This window comes from Staurois parvus, unplaced genomic scaffold, assembly GCF_062004578.1.
Source record: "Staurois parvus isolate SC_StPar_1 unplaced genomic scaffold, SC_StPar_1.0 ptg001046l, whole genome shotgun sequence".
Classification (NCBI taxonomy): Eukaryota; Metazoa; Chordata; class Amphibia; order Anura; family Ranidae; genus Staurois; species Staurois parvus.
In genome coordinates, this window is record NW_028318842.1 from 615,788 (window position 1) to 642,914 (window position 27,127).

At 40.2% G+C, this 27,127-nt stretch overlaps 1 protein-coding gene across 1 annotated transcript in view; it reads left to right on the forward strand.

Annotated features, from left to right (window-relative positions):
- Positions 1–26,886, forward strand: part of LOC149440908 (vomeronasal type-2 receptor 26-like) — a 72,790-nt gene extending 45,904 nt beyond the window's left edge. Inside the window, exons 2-3 of the mRNA XM_089657998.1 lie at positions 9,474–9,597; positions 25,491–26,886. Of these exons, the coding sequence (XP_089514124.1) occupies positions 9,474–9,597; positions 25,491–26,383 (1,017 nt within the window). The 3' untranslated portion in view covers positions 26,384–26,886. The remainder of the gene's footprint in view (positions 1–9,473; positions 9,598–25,490) is intronic.
- The last annotated feature ends 241 nt before the right edge of the window (positions 26,887–27,127 follow it).

The following is a 27,127-nucleotide window of genomic DNA, read 5'->3' on the forward strand; positions in this document are numbered from 1 at the left end:
CTAATTATCCGGCCCAACCAGTCCTTTCTGTGTACAGCTACAAATTAAATTACTGTAGTTCCATTCTCTTCATTGTCACCTGCTAATGACCCCCCTCCACCTCTCTTCCTGCTCAGGGGGTTTAAGAGGCCAGTGCTGGTCTCTCTTGTTGTGCCATTCTGCTGGGCAACCACTGAGTGGTTCAGCTGGACTTTAGTGGCCCCCCGGCTCTGCCTGAGCTCCATTGGAGGAAGGGGGATCCCAGAAGCTACATCAGCCTGCCTGGAACACTGTCAACTCTGCCTGAGACTATCACATCAGATTTGTGTGAGTGTATGCTCCCCTTGTGCTATCTGACTGCTTATGAACTGCCTCTTGGATTACAAATTGCTGTGGAGCCTTTAGCTTTGCCCACCGGGGCTGGATTACAAGTATTTTGGACTCTCTCCCTGCACTAATCCCCATTGAGTGACTGTTGTTTGTTTTAATAAAGCTTTAAGTGTTTGCCGTCTGCCTTGTGTGTTCTGTCCCGCTTACCCTCCGTTACACGTATGTTCATTAAAGGGGTCATTCTTGGAGTCGGTGAAGGCTTTTAACTGCCATAATTTTGTGCAAAATTTCCTATAAGTGATCTATTTCCTATTTTGTGTATATATGTGTTATGAAATAAAGTTGGCATGGTGCGCATGCGCGGCCAGCGGGGATGGACATGTCTCCCTGAGGCTCCTCTGCACCGCAGGGAAAACAGCCACCCCAACCCATGATCCCGGCCCGAGACGTCATATAAATGGCCCCAGTTGCCATAGCGACCCCCCTGCCACACGCTAATATGGTCAGGGGAGTGTCCCAGCACCAGGTTCCACCGCCAGGCTAACCAATCGAGGAGGCCCTTGCTCGTGCCTCCTCCAAGATGGCCGCTGCAACCTCTCACAGCAGAAAGCCAGCAGCATTGAAGTATACAGCTCTGCACACGGAGCAGCCAAGCCATCCCTGCACTTCTGAGGGTGAGTCTGATGCTGAGACAGAGACCCCCATACATGCTTCAACACCTGATCTTACTACTCCTGACCTCACACGTTTTGGAAAAATGCTACACAAAGCCCTGAACACAGACCTCTGACCGCACCACAGACAAGCTGTCCAGAGAAATCCACGAACTAGAGCAATGCACTGCTGACCTGGAACAGAGGGTGGATGAACTGAACGCCTCATTTCAAACACAAACACACAAACTTGACATTTTGCGTGACGAAAACGCTACATTACAAATGTGCTTAGAGGACTTTGAGAATCGGGCTAGGCGCTCAAACATGCAAATTCCTGGCCTTCCTGAGTCGATTATTGATGTCCAATCCACTGTCACAGTGTTATTTCAAGAGCTCGCCCCTGCTATTTCCATAGAATGCCTAGAAATGGATAGGGTTCACAGGGCACTGGATCCAAAAAGCACCGGCGGCCCACCATGAGATATCATAGCCAAGCTCCACTTCTTTTGCACTAAAGAACAATTTCTACAAGCGACCCGTAACGCAGAATCCCTCACGTTCCAGGGTCACACTTACCAGCTATTCCAAGACCTCTGTCCCACTACCATCGTCAAAGGAAGGGCCATGAAGCCACCTTTACAAGCTCTTCAACAGCATGACATACTGTATAAATGGTGCTTCCCCTTCGCAGTACGTTTCCAGTACCAGGCCTGAGACCACATCTGCAAGACCCCTGATGAGCTTCAAGACATCCTGCGGAACCACCAGCTGCACCCTCACACAACACCATCAGAAAGCTCCAGACGACGATCAGCAGAGGCGTAGCTAGGATATTTTGCACCCGAGGATGATCAGCCACCTCATGACACCCCCCCCCACTTCATATGGTCCATGTAGACACCCCCCGTCCCAATCACATTGCTCCCCCTTCATCTGTGGCACTACACACCCGGCTCGGATCTCCCCTCGTCCCCTCCGGCACATGCCCGGCTCACTGCCCTCCTCTCCGCTCCTCTCCCGGCCGCTCACTGTAGATGGCAGACGTATCAGATGACATGTCTGCTGCAGCCGCTGCAGTGATCTTGTGACCTCATTTTGGCGCCCCTTTACCTTGGTGCCCGGGTACATATGTACCCCCTGCCCCCCCAGCTACGCCTCTGACGATCAGCATCATGCTCACCGCAGAAATCTCACCCGACACACCTCACCAACGGTGAACTCAATACCCACAAACAAGGGCGTTTTTCATCACCTGCTCCATCTCCACAAGATTCCATGGACTGAATCTCATCAATCATCTCTCGCTTTACAGCCTACATTCAACAAAGTGGAACTCCGCCACCCTCGTAGTTGACACCCATGGTGTCTGTTCCTCTCATCCCTCACCTGAATGCAGATGCTAAGTATCCATATCCTTAGGTTAGCCCCCAGGGCTCATACTGTCCTTCTGACTTCTTCTTCTGTTCTCCCCCCCTTTTTTCTTAAAACAATGTTATAACCTGTATTGAGGAAAATTTCTTGCTGCACCGTATATCAAGGGCCGTCCTACTCTCTCTCCTCTATCGGTAAGAGCTTGTTGTGCCTTATATATTACTCGTTGGTTTAATCTTTAATCGATTATGCCTGTTTTTTATGTATAGGATCCTCGGTTTTGGTGGCATGGAAAATTTTGTCCCCCCATCTCTGTAGACCTACCTGGACGACCGATGCCACCTGACCCTAGGATCCCTTGACTCTCCTGTATGCCAATCCTGATGTTCTTTCTCCCCCCAGGATCGCATTACTACATTCATGTTTATATGCTGTCTTCCCCACAACCAGCGTACCTGCACACTCACCACTAGCCCCTTTGGTATCGCGTTTTTGATACCACTTGGGCTATTACCGCTCCCCAGACCAGCTGAGTCCCGGGTGATCCCGGGGACCACTTCTTTGCCTAAGTATGGCCCCCTATATCCCTCTCCTGATACCCTTCCCTAGCCCTATCCTCCTCCCCTCTCCCCTACATGACTCCACATCTTTGCCTAACTCCTTCTCCCACACAACAATCTTACATCTAGACTGCCAGATTCTCTCTCAGCTGGTACCGCTCTATTATCTGAATCACCACACACTCCCCCCATGGGTTCCCTTAACATTCTCATCCTGAATGTTCAGGGTCTTAACATACTGCAGAAGCACAACAAGGCATTCCGTTCATTCGCATCATACAATGCCCTCCAGGAGACGCACTATACTCCTACCTCCACTCCCAAATTCTTTGGCCTCCGCTACGCACAGGTCTACACAGCCTCCGCCGCTAACAAACGTCGAGGGGTACTCATTGCCTTCAACCGTGCGACGCCCTTCACATTGCATACTGAGATTAAAGACCCTGAAGGTTATTATCTCCTGCTCCCCGGGCAACTTCTGGACTTTGAAGTCACCATCACCACGTATTACGCCCCAAACCAAGGTCACTTACCATTTCTTTCCCACCTATTCAACACTGTTCACTGTTCAACAGGTAAAAAGTTTTGGACATAAAATTAGCTAATCTTACATAATTTTGGGGTGCTGAAAACAAAAATGGTCCTAAAAAATGTTGATTGGCTCTAGTTTCCATGATATATTCACCCATCTAATGACGTAAGCCATTCAAAATTATGATGCAACTTCAGCTGCATATTGCGCAATTGATACTGGTGACCAATAGAAAATGTCATGTATACTGAGATGATGCAATATTAGCCTTTAATTGCATCACTTCCCTGCATAAAAGCTGCAGTATCTGTAGCTGATTGTAGTTCGTCTTTACATTTGGTTTTATGCTTATATAGGCTACTCAGTAATGCCTCGAACTTGTGTGAATAAAGCAGATAATTTCTGCTATATCTGCGGTGAAATAACTTTTATCTCACAAAAAAGGAGGATAACAGGAATGATTAAGAAAGCCTACAACTTGTATTTTGGCTGCAAGATAGGAGACCAGGACAAGAGCTGGGCACCACATATATGCTGCAATTCTTGTGGGACGGCACTGGAGCAATGGTTGAATGGAAAAAAGGCATCTATGCCTTTCGCTGTGCCAATGATTTGGAGAGAGCCAACAGATCATGTTAGTAATTGTTACTTTTGTATGGTGCCTCCAATTGTAAAAGGGCTAAATAAGAAGAAAAAGTTATCTGTGCACTATCCAAATATTCCATCGGCAATACGTCCAGTTCCTCATGGAGAGGGGCTACCAATTCCTAAAGCACCAGAATCCTTCATGGTTGAGTCAAGTGAGGAAGAACCTGAAGCGTGTAGTCATGTGCAGTTGTAAGAGATAGCCCTTTCCTCGAATACAAGAGAAAAGCCAAGAGAAGCAAAACCGACACAAACTGAAGACAAAACTAGTGAGAATCCTAAGTATTAAAATGATTCAACTTCGCTTATGGCTATAATTTTTCTTGGTAATCCTATGCAATATATTCTGCCATTTAGGCTTTGTTATGTAGTCATATCACTTGCTTTATATTTGTGGAAAGACATCTATCTATATAATTATTGTGCATTATGTAGTCATTACGCCTATAGTAGAAAACTTTCCGTTTACAGAAAAACTAGAGCCAATTGACAAATTTCATTGTTATATTTGAACTCAGAATGTGAAATTCATTAAGAAATGGATCCTTTTGTTTCCAAAACTGGCAAAAAATAAAAATTTGTTGAACAGTGTTATCAGTTATCGACCATCACAAACGCGGCACGTTGTTAGTCTGTGGAGATTCAAATTGCACGATATACCCCTTCCTGAATAAGTCCCCTCAACCCCCTCCTCTGGTCACCTCTAAACAAACCTTCTAAACTATATTACAATGTTACTCAATGATAGATACATGGAGAGAACTCAATCCCATAAAACGCCAATATACCTTCTATTCCCACCCTCATAAGACATTCTCAAGAAGAGATCACATCTTTATGACTGCTAGCTCTTCCCCACCGAGTACTGGCCTCCGACATCCTCCCAATTCCCTGGTCGGATCACTGTGCTGTTGTCACGTACCTGATGGGAGACTGAATTGACGAGGTGGTCCTCACTTGTGCCACTAGCCCTGACCCGGCTGAGGTTGAAACAGAGGGAGTCTAGGGACCAGGGGGACAAGAGCGCCAGTGGTTGTTGCTTGCGACTCTTGCAGATGATGACCTTGGTAGGCAGGATATCCTCTGATTTGGGAACCGTAGAAATAGACCAGGCAGGTTCAGTGGATTTGCCAGATGCACAGCAGAGGAAGGTAGGTAGCAAGGACACAGGACTGGAGCGGAATCGTAGGATAGCCGCGGTCATAACAGTAAGGCAGCACAGTACAGGGTCAGAAGGAAAAGCCAAAGTCAGGATCAGAGCCCAAGTCAGGAACCAGGAACCAGGAGCAGGAGAGTAATCAGAGTCGGGTCAGGAACAAGCCGAGTCAGCAACAAAGGAATCAAACAGGAGCAAGCAGGACACGTGGGGGAGCTGAAGACCAGTCAGCACTGAATCTGAGCAGAGGCTTAAAGAGCCCGTCTGGTGCCAATCTTTGCCGTGCATGTGCACGCGTGCGTGCATGTGCGTGATTGCGCATTTCTGCACGCCTGCGCACAACCGGAAATTCTTCTGCGGGATCTCCTTTGCGCGTACGCGTTCCCGATCGTGATTCTTGCTGGAAATCCCTTACATTGCCCCCCCCCCCTTAGGGGCAGCCTCCAGATGCCCACTAGGGCTCGTTTCTCAGGATGACGATGGAGGTAGGCTTGCACTATCTGTGAGGCATGGACATTAGTGGACGGTTCCCAGGAGTTATTCTCTGGTCCATAACCCTTCCATTTTATGAGGAACTGGGTCTGTCCGCCCCTCTTCCTACAAGTCAAGATAGCCTCAACCTCGTACTCTTCATTTCCCTCAACTAGCAGTGGAGCAGGTGGCTCCGAATTCCGGTTGGGAAACCCACTTGGGATGTGTGGTTTTAATAAAGAGCAGTGGAATACCGGGTGAATCTTCAAGTTAGCCGGTAGTTCCAATTCAAATGCCACAGGGTTAACCCTTCTCTTGATGGTAAATGGTCCCAGGTATCTTGGACCAAGCTTCCTTGATGGACAACTTAATTTCAGATTAGCCGTGGACAGCCAGACTTTATCCCCTTGTTTCAGTTTCAAGTTGCCCGTTCTCTTTCTATCAAAAAATTTTTAGTTGCTCACCTGAGCTTCAGAAATTGTTTTCTGTGACACTTTGCCGTTCCTCCTGAGGAACTCCATCCTTTCTTGTACCGCCGGAACAGCAGCCTCCACTGGTATTTCTGGAAGAAAGGAGGGATGGTATCCGTAGTTAGAGTAAAAGGGGGATTGCTTGGTGGCGGAATGGCTGGAATTATTACACGCAAATTCCACTAAAGGAAGGAGTGATGCCCAGTCATCCTGTGAATATGAGGAGAAGCATCGGAGATATTGCTCCAGAGTTTGATTTGTCCTTTCCGTTTGTCCATTTGTCTGCGGGTGATAAGCAGAAGAAAAGCGTAACTCGATCTCTAATGCCTCACACAGAGCTTTCCAAAATTTGGATGTGACCTGCACTCCTCGATCAGACACAATATTCAGGGGAACGCCATTGTTAGAAGCTTTCCTTAACCTAATATCTAATATTTGCTTAGTAACAGTACTAACATATGTATGGATGAGTTGGATCTTAATAGAATAATTGAGTTATTATATTTCTATTTGTTCTAGATTGGGAAAAGTACGTTAAACAAAGAGGTCGTGGATGGCAGTAAGCTTGTTGCACACCGATCGGGCGTTCAGGAGTGCACATGAAAATGGGGGGAAATTTTAGTTAGCAGGGGGTCAGATACTAAGTTGCGGGGGTTGCGGTAGGACGTGGAGGCGGGAGGGTGCTGTGCGGGTGAGGAAGGTGGTGGAGGGCCAGGATTCGGGGAGATGTCCCCCGCAGTTAGGAGGAGGAGAAAGTTGGCATGGGAGCGGGATGTGCAGGAGTGTGAGAAACTACTAGTGGAGGTGTTCGGGTCAGTGGGAGAGTGGAGTAATAGGAGGAGGTGGTGGGTGCCGTAGAGGGGTGAAGGGAGCAGTGAGGACACAATATACAATTATAATAAAATGCATATACTGATACAATGTATAATATAATGTATATAATGATACAACGTATAACTGAACGTATATAATGATACAACGTATACTAGAATGTATATAATGATACAATGTATAATAGGATGTATATAATGATACAATGTATAATAGATTGCATATAATGATACAATGTATAATAGGATGTATACAATGTATAATAGACTATATATAATGATACAATGTATAATAGAATGTATATAATGATACAATGTATAATGGAATGTATATAATGATACAATGTATAATGGGATGTATATAATGATACAATATATAATGTGATGTATATAATGATACAATGTATACTAGAATGTATATAATGATACAATGTATAATGGGATGTATATAATGATACAATATATAATGTGATGTATATAATGATACAATGTATAATAGGATGTATATAATGATACACTGTATAATAGAATGTATATAATGATACAATGTATAACTGAACGTAGATAATGATACAATGTATAACTGAACGTATATAATGATACAACGTATACTAGAATGTATACAATGATACAATGTATAATGGAATGTATACAATGATACAATGTATAATGGAATGTATATAATGATACAATGTATTATAGGATGTATATAATGATACAATGTATTATAGGATATATATATATATATATATATATATATATATATATATATATATATATATATATATATATATATATATATATATATATATATAATGATACAATGTATAACATAATGTATATAATGATACAATGTATAATGGGATGTATATAATGATACAATATATAATGTGATGTATATAATGATACAATGTATAATAGGATGTATATAATGATACAATGTATAATAGAATGTATATAATGATACACTGTATAATAGAATGTATATAATGGTACAATGTATAACTGAACATATATAATGATACAATGTATAATGGGATGTATATAATGATACAATGTATAATAGGATGTATATAATGATACAATGTATAATGGGATGTATATAATGATACAATGTATAATAGAATGTATATAATGATACAATGTATAATGGGATGTATATAATGATACAATGTATAATGGAATGTATACAATGATACAATGTATAATGGAATGTATATAATGATACAATGTATTATAGGATGTATATAATGATACAATGTATAATATAATGTATATAATGATACAATGTATAATGAGATGTATATAATGATACAATATATAATGTGATGTATATAATGATACTATGTATAATAGAATGTATATAATGATACAATGTATAACTGAACATATATAATGATACAATGTATAATGGGATGTATATAATGATACAATGTATAATAGGATGTATATAATATTACAATGTATAATGAAATGTATATAATGATACAATGTATAATGGAATGTATACAATGATACAATGTATAATGGAATGTATACAATGATACAATGTATCTCTCTCCACCATTCATAGAGAAAGGGAAAAAAACAAGGGGGACGAGTTGCACAGAGACTAATCACTGTGATAGCCAATCAGAAGCTATAACAGTGATCATGTGACCCAGAATCGGGAGACCCGTGTCCTGATTGCTAGAATGGGACCCGGGGCTCTCGGTGACACCGAGGTCTTTGTGACTGGGAGTGCGCCGTGCTGCGCGCTCCCAGCAAAAAGACAGGTACACAAATATGCGGCCCCACGGAAAACAGCCCAGTTCTGTGAAGCAACGTATTTGTGTGACGTCGGAGTCAAGGGGTTAAAGGGAAGCTTTGCACTAAAAAAGCAGTTTAACCTAAAATAGAGGTCCCATCAGCATGCCATAAGTCCTCCTGCATACGGGACGTTTTTACAGCGGCTGTTTTTGGCTTTTGAGGTTTTTCTCTGCAACCAGTAAACCCCCCAGCATGTTATCCTATGTGTCCGTACACACAGACTGGAATCAACATTTTTTGGCTGAAAAAAAAACAGGACTAGCGGGGTTTCTAAAGGAGTTTTTTAGCTGTAAAAACCCCGTAACACTGATAAACGTGCCAAAATGCAGTAAAACATCGCAAACCGGTGTTTTTGATGCCCAACGTTTTTTTGTAAGAAACACAAATGCGGAAAAATGCCGCTAAACACTAATGCAAAAATTCTAAAAAAAGCTGAAAAACTCTGGTTTTTAACGTGACTGAATGCCCCAGATAAATGAAAACCCCGAAATACTGCCCCCCAAGAGGATCTCAGATCTGCAGATTTTGACCCATATTAGAAGCAAACCTGAACCTTATTCCTATTTGTTACACTTAGATTGTAGAGTCTCTTGAGGGATGATGGACATTTACATTTAAAAATGATAATAATAATGATGATAATAATAATAATTTCTGATTTCAGGTTCTGATATCTCGATGCTCAGATCCCTGTTTACCCGGCAGCAGAAAAAAGTTTGGCTCTTCCAGACATAAATGCTGCTATGAGTGTTCCCCGTGTCCAGAAGGAGAGATATCCAACATTTCCGGTACAGTTTGTATTTGTTAGTTATTGTTGGACTCGGCAGACTTTACCAATGTAATACTGCTACAGCTCGGAACGGGTGCGCAAAGTCATGTGTGTGTATGTATGTATATATATATATATATGTGTATATGTGATTTTGCAGTTCCGGGTAGCGCCGCCATTCACAGCCTCGGCTGTCAATCACCGAGTCCTGGTGGGTGATTACTTGCCGCCACCCGGTGATCGCCGAGTATATCCGACAGGAGAGAGACCTGTGTATAAACAACACATATCTCTCCTCTGTCAGCTCCTGCACACTGCTTTGTATGGCTCTGCATAGCAGTGTGCTACAGTGAAACACACAGCACACAGTTAACCCTTTGATCTTCCCTCATGTTAACCCCTTCCTGCCCAGTGCCATTAGTACAGTGTCAGTGCTTTTTATTAGCATTGATCACTGTATTGGTGTCATTGGGGATGTCACAGACACTAAGTCAATTCCCCCCAATATCAGAATGCCTTCTGCAGTCCTGCTATAAATCACTGATCACCGCCAAAGACACGGAGCAGAATACATTTTGGCTGAATTTAAATTTTTACTGTCTTTTTTCTCCAGTTTATCTGAGGATTGCAGTCATTTACTGGCCTCCTGGCCCTGTGTCACACTTTCTCAATGATTTGTCCACATGGCTACCCCACTTTCCTCTGAAGTACCCACCATCATCCTTGGTGACTTTAGCAGTCCAATCAATGTTAACACCTCAGCCACTTCTCAACTACTCAGCTTAACCTCCTCATTTAACCTAATACAATGGACACAAGCCACCACTTACTCCAATGGCAACACCCTCAACCTCGCATTCTCCCACTTATGCACTCCCTGTAACCTCTCCAAAATCCCTTTTCCTCTCTCTGACCACAACCTTCTCAGTTTCACACTTTCCCTGTCTCCTACCTCCCATGCCTCCAACCATCAAATGGTTACCCACAGGAAACTTGGCCACCTCAACCCTTCCCTTCTTCATCCTGCTACTGACTGCCGTTATGATAAAATGGCTCCCCTGTCCTTCCCAGACCTGGGCACTTCTGACTACAACAACATTCTGTCATCCTTCCTGGACACCATGCTTCTCTCACTACACGCAGAACCAGGCCTCACCTGTCACAACCCTGGCAAACAGATGACACCAGAAGTCTCAAGAGATGCAGTCATGCTCTTGAGCGAGTATGGAGTAAAACTAAATCCCTGAAAGACTTCACCCTCTACTAATCCCTCCTTCTCAAATACAGCTCCTGCCTCCATACTGCTAAACAAACCTACTACACAAGTCTCATCAAAACCCTCTCATCCAAATCCTGTCAACTCTTTTCTATCTTTAATTCCTTACTTCACCCCACACTGCCTCCAGCCACCAACTAGCTTACTGCCCAGGATATTGCCAATCATTCCAATAACAAAATCAACACAATTCGTCATGAGATAGCCAGCATCCAGCTTTCTCTCCCAACCAACTCACCAAGTCCAACACCACACTCCTCCTTCAACCCTGTTACCACTGAGGAAGTTGCCAAACTCCTTTCCTCTGCCCACCTTTCCCCTGGACCTGCCCTCTCTCAATTACTATGACCACCTTCCTGCTCCATCCTAAACTCTCAAACCCACATCTTCAACCTTTCCCTCTCTTCAAGTACATTTCCCTCCACGCTCAAACATGTACTAACCACCCCCATACTTAAAAAATCCTCACTGGACCCCACCTGTTTGAATATCCTAAGACCCATCTCCCTGCTCCCATTTGCCTCCAAGCTTTTTGAATTCCTTATCCACAGTGGTATGAGTTGCTACCTCCTTCACAACAACCTTCTCAATCCCCTACAGTCCTGCTTCCTCCCGCAATGTTCCACTGAAAAAGCTCTATTAAAACTCACCAATGACCTTTTAACTGCTAAAACCAACGGCCATTACTCCATACTCATACTCTTAGACCTTTCTGCTGCCTTTGACACAGTTGACCACCCACTCGTCCTCAACAAACTCCACTCCCTTGGCCTCCATGACTCTGCTCTTTCCTGGTTATTCTGGTACCTATCTCAGTGCACTTTTAGTCTCACATACAATACCATTTACTCTGCTCCTCTTCCTCATTTTGTTGGGGTCCCCCAAGGCTCCATCCTTGGGCTCCTCCTCTTATCTCTCTATATCTCTTCCATAGGCCAGTTGATAACCTCCAGTGGCTTTCAATGCCACCTCTATGCTGCTGACACCCAGATCTATCTCTCAACTTCTCAATTCACCCCCTCAATCCCCTTACAGATCACAAATTTACTAAGTGACATATCAGTATGGATGTCACACCACTACCTCAAACTCAGTCTTTCTAAAACTGAGCTTCTAATAGTTCCTCCTTCTGTATTCCCTCCCCATGACTTTACCATTGAGATCAACGGCACAACCAATGGTCCCTCCACACATGCCAGGAGTAATCTTAATGGTGCTAGGTGTAATCCTAGACTCTGATCTCTCCTTCATCCCCACATCCAATATCTGGCTAAATTTTGCTGCCTCAAACACCAAAACATTTCTAGAATTCTCCCCTTCCTGACTAAAGACACCACACAACAGCTTATTCACTCCTTGATTATTTCCCAACTTGACTACAACTCCCTTCTCACTGGCCTACCCTTACACTGGTTATCCCCCCTTCAGTCTGCTATGAATGCTGCTGCCAGACTAATGCATCTTACTATCCAAACCATGGCTACTGCCCCTCTGCCTATCTCTTCACTGGCTTCAACTAACCCAACATATACATTCAAAATACTAACCACAACATGCAAGGCCATCCACAACATTGCCCCCAGCTACATCACCAACCTCATCTGCAAATATTGTCCTCTCCTCCCAAGACCTCCTGCTCTCCAGTTACCTCCTCCCACACTCACCTCCAGAACTTCTCTAGACCCTCTCCCACCCTCTGGAAAATGGCCACCTAAAAGCAAAGGATTTGAGTCTCTGTAGCATGACCTCCGGCAGGTTCAAGCTGAGTGCCTCAGACTTCTGATAATTTATTTGAAAATTAGATAATTCACCATAACGTCTAAATTCAGCCATCAAGTTGGGAATGGTGACATCCAGTTAACTGCTAAAAAAGAGCAAATCATCTGCATAGGTAGAGACCTTATGGCATTTATGCCCAGTCATGATATTATGAATGTTCTGCTTACTCCTAACATAGTGTAGAAATGGTTCACACATTAAAAGGAAAATGAGAGGTGAAAAGGCACAACCGTGTCTTGTACCATTTGTAACAGGGAAAGGAGACAAGAGCAATCCATTAGCACCTGTGCTGTGACTCAGTCCACGTTCTCATAGTTGGACTAAGGCCCATGTCTTGTGACCCTGATGAAGGACAAATTCACCCTGTCAAAGGCCTTTTCACATCAGTAGAACGAAGGAGAGTTGGAGTAGTCCCTGGCAGGACAGAATGTATAACATTAAGTCTTCGGATCATACCATCACATGCCTCTCTGTCTGGCATAAAGCCCACCCAGTCATAATGGATAATGTTATTAAGATAAGGAATCAGATGGGTAGCTAAGATTTTAGTGAATAGTTCGGATCAAGCTTGAGCAGAGAAATAGGCCTTTAGTTGGCGCATCGAGTGGGATCTTTCCTTTCTTTGGTGATCACTGAGATATGGGCTGTTAATGTTTCTGGGTGTACAGTGTGTTCATGAGAACACAATGGACATTCACTCTGATGGTAATACGCTTGGCCTTGTATAACCCCATCTCTGCACTCCTGGCAACTTCACCAACACCCCCTGTCCTTTCTCTGATCACAACCTCATCAGTTTCACAGTATACTTGTTTTCAACCACCTATCCCCCCAAGCAGCAAATGATTACTTGTAGAAGCCTTCACCCTTCTCTTTTCTATTCTGCTACTGACCACCTCTATGACAAAATCTCTCCCATTTCCTGTCCTGACCCGGCCTCCTCTGTCTACAACAGTTCACTCTCATCCTCAGTGGATGCACTTGATCCTCTAACTAATGAAATGACTAATGAAACCACCAAGCTACTCAATCACTCCCTTATTATATCTTGCCTTGACTTTTGAAACTCCCTTCTCATATACCGATCTCTCCATAGGCTATTCCCTCTCCAGTCTATCATGAATGCTGCTGCCAGGATCAACTACCTTACCAACTGCTCGCTGTTTGCCACCTCTCTCTGCCAATCCCTCCACTGGCTTCCGATTGCCCAATGAATGAAATTCAAAATGCTAACAACAACAACATGCAAAGCTATTCACAACTCTACCCCCAGCTACATCACCAGTCTTGTATACAGATATCTCCCAAACCATCCTCTCCGCTCCTCTCATGATCTCCTGCTCTCAAGATCCCTTGCCTCCTCCTCTCCCATCCTCTGGAATTCTTGACCTCAATCTGTCTGGCTATCCCCTTTAGGTGATCCCTGAAAACTCATCTGTTCAGGGAGGCCAAAAATTGCAGAACAAACCTCCAAAAAAATTTCAAATATATTAATAGTAAAAAGGTCCAGTCTGTAGTATGTAGGCCCTTTACAGAACCATCTAGAGGGGGTGACTGGGGACAAAGAGAAGGACAATGTATGAAATCCCTTCTTCAGCTCTGTGTATACAAAGGGGCATGGGGGGCTCCTGTCCATAATGGGGGATGGTACTGACACAGCTCCAGATGATTCACATTGGCTCACAATTTAAATGATCCAAAAATATTTAGACAGAATAAAGGTGAATAAAGCCCCTGGACCGGATGGCAGACACCCACGGGGCCTTAAAGAATTGAGCTCTGTCATTTCACAGCCATTGTTTCTCATTTTTAGAGACTCTTTAATGACTAACATAGTACCACTGGATTGGCGTAAAAAGGGGTCAAAATCTTTCCCAAGTAATTATAGACCTGTTAGTGTAACTTCTATAGTTGGGAAGATACTGGAGAGTTTAATAAAAGACACATAGATGAGTTCTTGCTGGAAACAAATATTGTAAGCAACAGACAGCATGGATTCATGAAAGACAGAAGTTGTCACACAAATCTGATTTCTTTTTATGAGGAGGTGAGCAAAACCTTGGACAGAGGGGTGGCTGTGGACGTGGTATACTCAGACAGAGGGGTGGCTGTGGACGTGGTATACTCGGACAGAGGGGTGGCGGTGGACGTGGTATACTTGGACAGAGGGGTGGCAGTGGACGTGGTATACTTGGACAGAGGGGTGGCAGTGGACGTGGTATACTTGGACAGAGGGGTGGCAGTGGACGTGGTATACTTGGACAGAGGGGTGGCAGTGGACGTGGTATACTTGGACAGAGGGGTGGCAGTGGACGTGGTATACTTGGACAGAGGGGTGGCGGTAGATGTGGTATACTTGGACAGAGGGGTGGCAGGGGATGTGGTATACTTGGACAGAGGGGTGGCAGGGGATGTGGTATACTTGAACACAGTTCCCCACACACGGCTAATGTGTAAGGTAAAGTCTATGGGCTGGAAAAATCAGAATGTAAATGGATAGAAAACTGGCTAAAAGATCGTATTCACAGAGTAGTGGTTAATGATTCATAATCTGAATGGTCTAGGGGTGTCAGTGGTGTACCCCAAGGTTCAGCGTGATTAGTGGGGTATCCCAAGGTTCACTGTTATTAGTGGGGTACCCCGAGGTTCAGTGTTATTAGTGGGGTCCCCCAAGGTTCAGTGTTATTAGTGGGGTACCCCGAGGTTCAGTGTTATTAGTGGGGTCCCCCAAGGTTCAGTGTTATTAGTGGGGTACCCCAAGGTTCAGTGTTATTAGTGGGGTCCCCCAAGGTTCAGTGTTATTAGTGGTGTACCCCAAGGTTCAGTGTTGGGACCCTTACTTTTTAATATATTTATAAACAATATAGGATTTGGGATTATAAATCCCATTTCAGTGTTTGCAGATGACACCAAGCTGTGCCGGGAATAACGTCCTTACAGGATGTCTCCAACTTACAAGCCGACCTCAATGCTCTGTGTAATTGGGGGACTATGGGGCCAATGAGGTTTACTGTTGATAAATGTAAGGTTCTGCACTTGGGGGATAAGAATATGCATCATACATACTGGGGGGGTACAACTGGGGGGTCAATGGTGGAGAAGGATTTAGGGGTTCTGGTAGATCACAAGCTTAATAATGGAATGCAAACTGCGGGTTCTAAAGCGAGCAAAATCCTCTCTTGTATTATTATCATTATTAAAACCTCAACTAGAATATGCAGTTCAGTTTTGGGCACCAATTAACAAAAAGAACATTGGGGAACTGGAGGAAAAAAAAAGCGAATGGAAACCAAACTGATACAAGACATGGAGGAGCTCAGCTACGAGGAAAGATTAGAGGAATTGAATGTATCCTCTACTTAAAAGAGGAGATTAAGGGGGGATATGATCTCCATGTATAATACATAAGGGGGGATATGATCTCCATGTATAATACATAAGGGGGGGATATGATCTCCATGTATAATACATAATGGGGGGATATGATCTCCATGTATAATACATAAGGGGGATATGATCTCCCTGTATAATACATAAGGGGGGATATGATCTCCATGTATAATACATAAGGGGGGATATGATCTCCATGTATAATACATAAGGGGGGATATGATCTCCATGTATAATACATAAGGGGGGATATGATCTCCATGTATAATACATAAGGGGGATATGATCTCCATGTATAATACATAGGGAGGGATATGATCTCCATGTATAATACATAAGGGGGGATATGATCTCCATGTATAATACATAAGGGGGATATGATCTCCATGTATAATACATAAGGGGGGATATGATCTCCATGTATAATACATAAGGGGGATATGATCTCCATGTATAATACATAAGGGGGGATATGATCCCCATGTATAATACATAAGGGGGGATATGATCTCCATGTATAATACATAAGGGGGGATATGATCTCCATGTATAATACATAAGGGGGATATGATCTCCATGTATAATACATAAGGGGGGATATGATCCCCATGTATAATACATAAGGGGGATATGATCTCCATGTATAATACATAAGGGGGGATATGATCTCCATGTATAACACATAAGGGGGATATGATCACCATGTATAATACATAAGGGGGGATATGATCTCCATGTATAATACATAAGGGGGGATATGATCTCCATGTATAATACATAGGGAGGGATATGATCTCCATGTATAACACATAAGGGGGATATGATCACCATGTATAATACATAAGGGGGGATATGATCTCCATGTATAATACATAAGGGGGGGATATGATCTCCATGTATAATACATAAGGGGGGAAATGATCTCCATGTATAATACATAAGGGGGATATGATCTCCATGTATAATACATAAGGGGGATATGATCTCCATGTATAATACATAAGGGGGGATATGATCTCCATGCATAATACATAAGGGGGGATATGATCTCCATGTATAACACATAAGGGGGATATGATCACCATGTATAATACATAAGGGGGGATATGATCTCCATGTATAATACATAAGGGGGGATATGATCTCCATGTATAATACATAAGGGGGGATATGATCTCCATGTATAATACATAAGGGGGGATATGATCTCCATGTATAATACATAAGGGGGATATGATCACCATGTATAATACATAAGGGGGGATATGATCTCCATGTATAATACATAAGGGGGGATATGATCACCATGTATAATACATAAGGGGGATATGATCTCCATGTATAATACATAAGGGGGATATGATCTCCATGTATAATACATAAGGGGGGGGATATAATCTCCATGTATAATACATAAGGGGGGATATGATCTCCATGTATAATACATAGGGGGGATATGATCTCCAGGTATAATACATACGGGGGGATATGATCACCATGTATAATACATAAGGGGGGGATATGATCTCCATGTATAATACATAAGGGAGGATATGATCTCCATGTATAATACATAAGGGAGGATATGATCTCCATGTATAATACATAAGGGGGGATATGATCTCCATGTATAATACATAAGGGAGGATATGATCTCCATGTATAATACATAAGGGAGGATATGATCACCATGTATAATACATAAGGGGGGATATGATCTCCATGTATACTACATAAGGGGGGATATGATCTCCATGTATAATACATAAGGGGAGATATGATCTCCATGCATAATACATAAGGGGGATATGATCTCCATGTATAATACATAAGGGGGGGATATGATCTCCATGTATAATACATAAGGGGGATATGATCTCCATGTATAATACATAAGGGGGATATGATCTCCATGTATAATACATAAGGGGGATATGATCTCCATGTATAATACATAAGGGGAGTTATGATCTCCATGTATAATACATAAGGGGGATATGATCACCATGTATAATACATAAGGGGGGATATGATCTCCATGTATAATACATAAGGGAGGATATGATCTCCATGTATAATACATAAGGGGGGATATAATCTCCACATATAATACATAAGGGGGATATGATCTCCATGTATAATACATAAGGGGGATATGATCTCCATGTATAATACATAAGGGGAGTTATGATCTCCATGTATAATACATAAGGGGGGATATGATCTCCATGTATAATACATAAGGGGGGATATGATCACCATGTATAATACATAAGAGGGGATATGATCTCCATGTATAATACATAAGGGGAGTTATGATCTCCATGTATAATACATAAGGGGGATATAATCTCCACATATAATACATAAGGGGGATATGATCTCCATGTATAATACATAAGGGGGATATGATCTCCATGTATAATACATAAGGGGAGTTATGATCTCCATGTATAATACATAAGGGGGGATATGATCTCCATGTATAATACATAAGGGGGGATATGATCTCCATGTATAATACATAAGGGGGGATATAATCTCCACATATAATACATAAGGGGGATATGATCTCCATGTATAATACATAAGGGGGGATATGATCTCCATGTATAATACATAAGGGGGGATATGATCACCATGTATAATACATAAGAGGGGATATGATCTCCATGTATAATACATAAGGGGAGTTATGATCTCCATGTATAATACATAAGGGGGATATAATCTCCACATATAATACATAAGGGGGATATGATCTCCATGTATAATACATAAGGGGGATATGATCTCCATGCATAATACATAAGGGGGGATATGATCACCATGTATAATACATAAGGGGGGATATGATCTCCATGTATAATACATAAGGGGGATATGATCTCCATGTATAATACATAAGGGGGGATATGATCTTCATGTATAATACATAAGAGGGGATATGATCTCCATGTATAATACATAAGGGGGGGTATGATCTCCATGTATAATACATAAGGGGGATATGATCTCCATGTATAATACATAAGGGGGGATATGATCTCCATATATAATACATAAGGGGGATATGATCTCCATGTATAATACATAAGGGGGGATATGATCTCCATGTATAATACATAAGGGGGGGATATGATCCTCATGTATAATACATAAGGGGGGGATATGATCTCCATGTATAATACATAAGGGGGGGATATGATCTCCATGTATAATACATAAGGGGAGTTATGATCTCCATGTATAATACATAAGGGGGGATATGATCTCCATGTATAATACATAAGGGGGGGATATGATCTCCATGTATAATACATAAGGGGGATATGATCTCCACGTATAATACATAAGGGGGGGATATGATCTCCATGTATAATACATAAGGGGGGATATGATCTCCATGTATAATACATAAGGGGGGGATATGATCTCCATCTATAAATACATCAGTGGTTCATATAGTGAACTCGGTGTAGTTATCCCCCCTGAGGTCATCACAGAGGACAAGGGGGCGCTCTTTACATCTGGAGCAAAAGAAATGTCATCTCCAAACACGGAAAGGTTTCTTCACAGTGAGAGCTGTGAGAATGTGGAATAGACTCCCTCCAGAGTTGGTTGTGGCCAGCTCAGTGGATTGCTGTAGGAAAGTTCTGGATTCTTTCTTGGATACACAGAATATAACTGGATAGAACATTTACAAGGAAAGTTGATCCAGGGAATATCCGATTGCCTCTCGGGGGATCAGGAAGGAATTTTTTCCCCTACAGGAGCAAATTGGGTCGTGCTTTGCTGGGTTTTTTTTGCCTTCCTCTGGATCAACTGTGGGTGTAGGATTATAACTTTTTCTTTTTTTTTTTTCTATGGTTGAATTGGATGGACTTTTTTCAGCCGGACTAATTATGTAACTATGTAACTATACGACTCCAATCACACATTTATCACTTCCATCAGCTCTACCCCCACAGTTATAACCCTTTGTACCACTTGCCTGACCCTATTAGATTGTGAGCTCTTATGTGCCGGGCCCTCTTAATACTCTAGTTTGTATTGCATTGTAACTGTATTGTCTCCCTTTATAATATAAAGATCTGTGCAATCTGTGGGCGCCATAAATCCTGTATAATAATAACAGGACAGCTCTGAATTTCTGACATAATCAACAGCTATTATTTTTTTTTATTTGCATTCATTATTAAAACAAAATGTTTACAATGGTATATTTAACGGGCTAAACGGTAGGAAAAAAGAGATGTTCATTTTCAGGGTTTTCAGACAATTAAATTGAAATTCCCCATTGTCACTTTTTGCCTATTTATTTTACATATCTTTTTTTTTTCTTTTCGTGTTTTTTTAAGCACATAATAATGTACATAATGTGCAGCCTCTACACATAGGAGTTCAACTGCGTGATATCTATCTATCTATCTATCTATTATCTATCTATTATCTATTATCTATCTATTATCTATTATCTATCTATCTATTATCTATCTATCTATTATCTATCTATCTATTATCTATCTATCTATTATCTATCTATTATCTATCTATCTATCTATTATCTATCTATTATCTATTATCTATCTATTATCTATTATCTATCTATTATCTATCTATTATCTATTATCTATCTATTATCTATCTATCTATTATCTATCTATCTATCTATCCATCCATCTATCTATCTATCTATCTATCTATCTATCTATCTATCTATCTATCTATCTATTATCTATCTATCTATCTATCTATCTATCTATCTATCTATCTATTATCTATCTATCTATTATCTATCTATCTATCTATTATCTATCTATCTATCTATTATCTATCTATCTATTATCTATCTATCTATTATCTATCTATCTATTATCTATCTATCTATCTATCTATCTATCTATCTATCTATTTATCTATCTATCTATCTATTATCTATCTATCTATCTATCTATCTATCTATCTATTATCTATCTATCTATTATCTATCTATCTATCTATCTATCTATCTATCTATTATCTATCTATCTATCTATCTATCTATCTATCTATCTATCTATCTATTATCTATCTATCTATCTATCTATCTATCTATCTATTATCTATCTATCTATTATCTATCTATCTATCTATCTATCTATCTATCTATCTATCTATCTATTATCTATTATCTATCTATCTATTATCTATCTATTATCTATCTATCTATCTATCTATCTATCTATCTATTATCTATCTATCTATCTATCTATCTATCTATCTATCTATTATCTATCTATCTATTATCTATCTATCTATCTATCTATCTATCTATCTATTATCTATCTATCTATTATCTATCTATCTATCTATTATCTATTATCTATCTATCTATTATCTATCTATTATCTATCTATCTATCTATCTATTATCTATCTATCTATCTATCTATCTATCTATCTATTATCTATCTATCTATCTATCTATCTATCTATCTATCTATCTATCTATCTATTATCTATCTATCTATCTATCTATTATCTATCTATCTATCTATCTATCTATCTATCTATTATCTATCTATCTATCTTTCTATCTATCTATCTATCTATCTATTACACTGTTCAACAAATGTTTATTTTTTGCCAGTTTTGGAAACAAAAGGATCCATTTCTTAATGAATTTCACATTCTGAGTTCAAATATAACAATTAAATTTGTCAATTGGCTCTAGTTTTTCTGTAAACGGAAAGTTTTCTACCATAGGCGTAATGACTACATAATGCACAATAATTATATAGATAGATGTCTTTCCACAAATATAAAGCAAGTGATATGACTACATAACAGCCTAAATGGCAGAATATATTGCATAGGATTACCAAGAAAAATTATAGCCATAAGCCAAGTTGAATCATTTTAATACTTAGGTTTCTCACTAGTTTTGTCTTCAGTTTGTGTCGGTTTTGCTTCTCTTGGCTTTTCTCTTGTATTCGAGGAAAGGGCTATCTCTTACAACTGTCCAGCAATAGTCAGCAAGCATTGATGGGCTCCATTTACCTTGATATCTTCTTTCCATAGCTGCAATGTCTTGATGGAAGGGCTCTCCGTGTTCATCACTCACTGCTCCACAGTTTGGTGGGAAAAAATCCAGATGCGAATGTAGAAAATGAATTTTTAGAGACATGTTGCAACCCAGATTTCTGTAAGTCTGGATGAGTTTTTCTACCACTTTCTTGTAGTCTGGTGTTTTATTGTTTCCAAGAAAATTTGATGTCACTGATACAAATGCTGTCCAGGCAGCCTTTTCCTTTCCACGCAACAGAGAAACAAACTCATCATCATGAATAAGTTTACGAATCTGTGGCCCAACAAAGACTCCTTCATTTATTTTTGCAGCACTAAGTGCTGGAAATTTGCTAATCAGGTACTTGAAACCTGCTTTATTCTTGTCCATTGCCTTAACAAAGTTTTTCATTAATCCCAACTTGATGTGTAATGGAGGTAATAAGATCTTATTGCTGTCTACAAGTGCTGGATAGTTAACATTTTTTTCTCCAGGCTGCAATGACTGGCGTAATGGCCAGTCTCTTTTGGCATAGTGCATTTCTCTCGCACGACTGTCCCACTCACAGAGGAAGCAGCAGTACTTAGTATATCCACCTTGAAGTCCAAGTAGGATAGCAATCACCTTCAGGTCACCACAAATCGACCATTGATGTTCATCATAGTTGATGCACCTTAAAAGCTCTTTCAAGTTTTCATACGTTTCTTTCATTGAAACTGCGTAAGCAACTGGAACTGACGGCAGCTGATTGCCATTATGGAGCAAAACAGCTTTAAGACTCGCCTTTGAAGCATCAATGAACAGCCTCCACTCATCGGGATCATAGCATACGCCGATGGCTGAGATTAAACCATGAACATTGTTACATACAGCAATATCACCTTCCTGGACGAAGAATGGGATCAGATCTTTCTGACGATGACGGTAGAAAGACGTACGAACATCACTTGCTAGGAGATTCCACTGTTGTAGTCTTGACCCCAAAAGCTCTGACTTGTTCTTCAGAAGATCCAGGTCTCTGATAAGATCGCTCAATTCCACTTGTGTAATGAGGTGTGGTTCAGTGGGTGTGGATGGAAGAAAGTCTGGGTCATGTGAGGTTGACGGTTGATGACTACACGCTTCAGGTTCTTCCTCACTTGACTCAACCACGAAGGATTCTGGTGCTTTAGGAATTGGTAGCCCCTCTCCATGAGGAACTGGACGTATTGCCGATGGAATATTTGGATTGCGCACAGATAACTTTTTCTTCTTATTTAGCCCTTTTGTTGGAGGCACCATACAAAAGTAACAATTACTAACATGATCTGTTGGCTCTCTCCAAATCATTGGCACAGCGAAAGGCATAGATGCCTTTTTTCCATTCAACCATTGCTCCAGAGCCGTCCCACAAGAATTGCAGCATATATGTGGTGCCCAGCTCTTGTCCTGGTCTCCTATCTTGCAGCCAAAATACAAGTTGTAGGCTTTCTTAATCATTCCTGTTATCCTCCTTTTTTGTGAGATAAAAGTTATTTCACCGCAGATATAGCAGAAATTATCTGCTTTATTCACACAAGTTCGAGGCATTACTGAGTAGCCTATAGAAGCATAAAACGAAATGTAAAGACGAACTCCAATCAGCTACAGATACTGCAGCTTTTATGCAGTGAAGTGATGCAATTAAAGGCTAATATTGCATCATCTCAGTATACATGACATTTTCTATTGGTCACCAGTATCAATTGCGCAATATGCAGCTGAAGTTGCATCATAATTTTGAATGGCTTACGTCATTAGATGGGTGAATATATCATGGAAACTAGAGCCAATCAACATTTTTTAGGGTCATTTTCGTTTTCAGCACCCCAAAATTATGTAAGATTAGCTAATTTTATGCCCAAAACTTTTTACCTGTTGAACAGTGTTATCTATCTATCTATTATCTATCTATCTATCTATCTATCTATCTATCTATCTATCTATCTATCTATCTATTATCTATCTATTATCTATTATCTATCTATCTATTATCTATCTATCTATTATCTATCTATCTATCTATTATCTATCTATTATCTATCTATCTATCTATTATCTATCTATCTATTATCTATCTATCTATCTATCTATCTATTATCTATCTATCTATTATCTATCTATCTATCTATCTATCTATCTATCTATCTATCTATTATCTATCTATCTATCTATTATCTATCTATCTATCTATCTATTATCTATCTATCTATTATCTATCTATCTATCTATCTATCTATCTATCTATCTATCTATTATCTATCTATTATCTATCTATCTATCTATCTATCTATTATCTATCTATTATCTATCTATCTATCTATCTATCTATCTATTTATCTATCATCCATCTATCTATCTATCTATCTATCTATCTATCTATCTATTTATCTATCTATTTATCTATCTATCTATCTATCTATCTATCTATCTATCTATCTATCTATCTATCTATCTATTATCTATCTATTATCTATCTATCTATCTATCTATCTATCTATCTATCTATTATCTATCTATCTATCTATCTATCTATCTATCTATCTATCTATCTATTATCTATCTATCTATCTATTATCTATCTATCTATCTATCTATCTATCTATCTATCTATCTATCTATCATCTATCTATCTATCTATTATCTATCTATCTATCTATCTATCTATCTATCTATCTATCTATTATCTGTCTATCTATCTATCTATCTATCTATCTATCTATCTATCTATCTATTATCTATCTATCTATCTATCTATCTATCTATCTATTATCTATCTATCTATCTATCTATCTATCTATCTATCTATCTATCTATTATCTATCTATCTATCTATCTATCTATCTATCTATCTATCTATTATCTATCTATCTATCTATCTATTATCTATCTATTATCTATCTATCTATTATCTATCTATTATCTATCTATTATCTATCTATCTATCTATCTATCTATCTATCTATCTATTATCTATCTGTCTATCTATCTATCTATCTATTATCTATCTATCTATCTATCTATCTATCTATCTATCTATCTATCTCTCTATCTCTCTATCTATCTATCTATCTATCTATCTATCTATCTATCTATTATCTATCTATCTATCTATCTATCTATCTATCTATCTATTTATCTATCATCCATCTATCTATCTATCTATCTATCTATCTATCTATCTATCTATTTATCTATCTATTTATCTATCTATCTATCTATCTATCTATCTATCTATCTATCTATCTATTATCTATCTATCTATCTATCTATCTATCTATCTATCTCCCACAATTAACTGATGGAAATCCCATTGCTAGCTGTGAGACAACACAAGACAGTTCATTTCCTCACAAGCTCTGACCCCGATGCTCATTGTGTTTGTATTGTTCTTTCTGCAGACAGTGAAAACTGCATGAAATGTCCTGATGATGACTGGCCAAATGAGAAGAAGGATCGGTGTGTTCCAAGAGTGGTGGAATTTCTCTCCTACACTGGTGACACCATTGTTGCCGTATTTTCAGCCGTCTCCATCCTCTGTTGCCTTCTGACTGGTTTAATATTGGGGATATTTATACATTACCGGGACACCCCCATTGTTAAAGCCAATAACCGGAACCTGAGCTATCTTCTCCTGGTCTCCATCATGCTGAGCTTCCTCTGTGTCTTCTTGTTCCTTGGCCATCCAGTAGATGTGACCTGCATGCTGCGTGTCACCTCTTTTGGTGTCATCTTCTCAGTTGCCGTCTCTTCTCTACTTGCCAAAAGTATCATGGTGTGTATTGCCTTTAAGGCCACCAAACCTGGGAGTCCCTGGAGGAAATGGATGGGAGCCAAACTGCCCAATTGTATCATTTGTGTCTTCTCACTGGTCCAAGTCATAATCTGTGTCACTTGGTTGTCTATTTCTCCCCCCTTCCAGGATAGAGACACTCACTCTTATCAGGGGAAGATCATCATTCAGTGTAATGAGGGTTCAGTTATCGGCTTCTACTCTGTCCTGGGATATATGGGGCTTCTGGCAGCTGTGAGCTTCATTATCGCTTTTATGGCCAGGACATTACCGGACAGTTTTAATGAGGCCAAGTACATCACCTTCAGCATGCTGGTGTTCTGCAGTGTCTGGATTGCCATGATCCCGGCCTATCTGAGCACCAGAGGGAAATACATGGTGGCTGTGGAGGTCTTTGCTATAATAGCATCAAGTTCTGGACTTCTTGGCTGTATATTCTTCCCAAAATGTTACATAATTCTGCTCAGACCTGACCTGAATACAAAGACAGTTATCCGCTGATATGTATGGAGCAACACTGGGCTACCTGTAGTTATGGCATTATCTCTATTAGTGTTCATTGTAGTATTTTGCTAGTGTATTGAGAATGAACATTGTATAGAAAAACATTTCATACTTATTTCTCTGGTGGATGGTGCATTTAATTTTTGCTCTGGACACCGTTGGTATCAGACACTTTGGATTTGTTGGAAACCTTGTCCCCTACTGGGTGTAGTGGTTCCTCCCATCGAACATTACATCACTACAGAACAATGTAATCACTTAGTGAGGAGAAACTACAGAGACCAGAGGGGGGGGGGGGGAATCCAAAACTTCCTAAAGTGTCAGATACCAGAGCCAATCACTGTTCAAGAGAGGGAAGATTTCACTCACCACCTTCCATGAAGATAGATATTAAACGTTCTTCTGTAAGCTGATTGTGATTTATATAGTGTCAGGGTCACTTTTAATTATATTGTATGTAGATGTATCCTGCTATATCAATAAATACAATTTGCTTTGGGCATTCTAAAATCATTTTTAATATTAGGTAAAGATGATGGGAGCTCAGTAAGTTCACATTTTAAGCTGACTTCATTTTCTTGTTCAAACTATTTTTATTAACAATAAAGCAGAGTGGAACAAGCAAGGAGACATTGTTAGAGTATAATGGACATGGAAGTGGCAATAGAATATATATATATAAAAAAATGAATGAGATTCACAATACAAATGTCTATATGTTACTAGCATAAACAGGTAGAT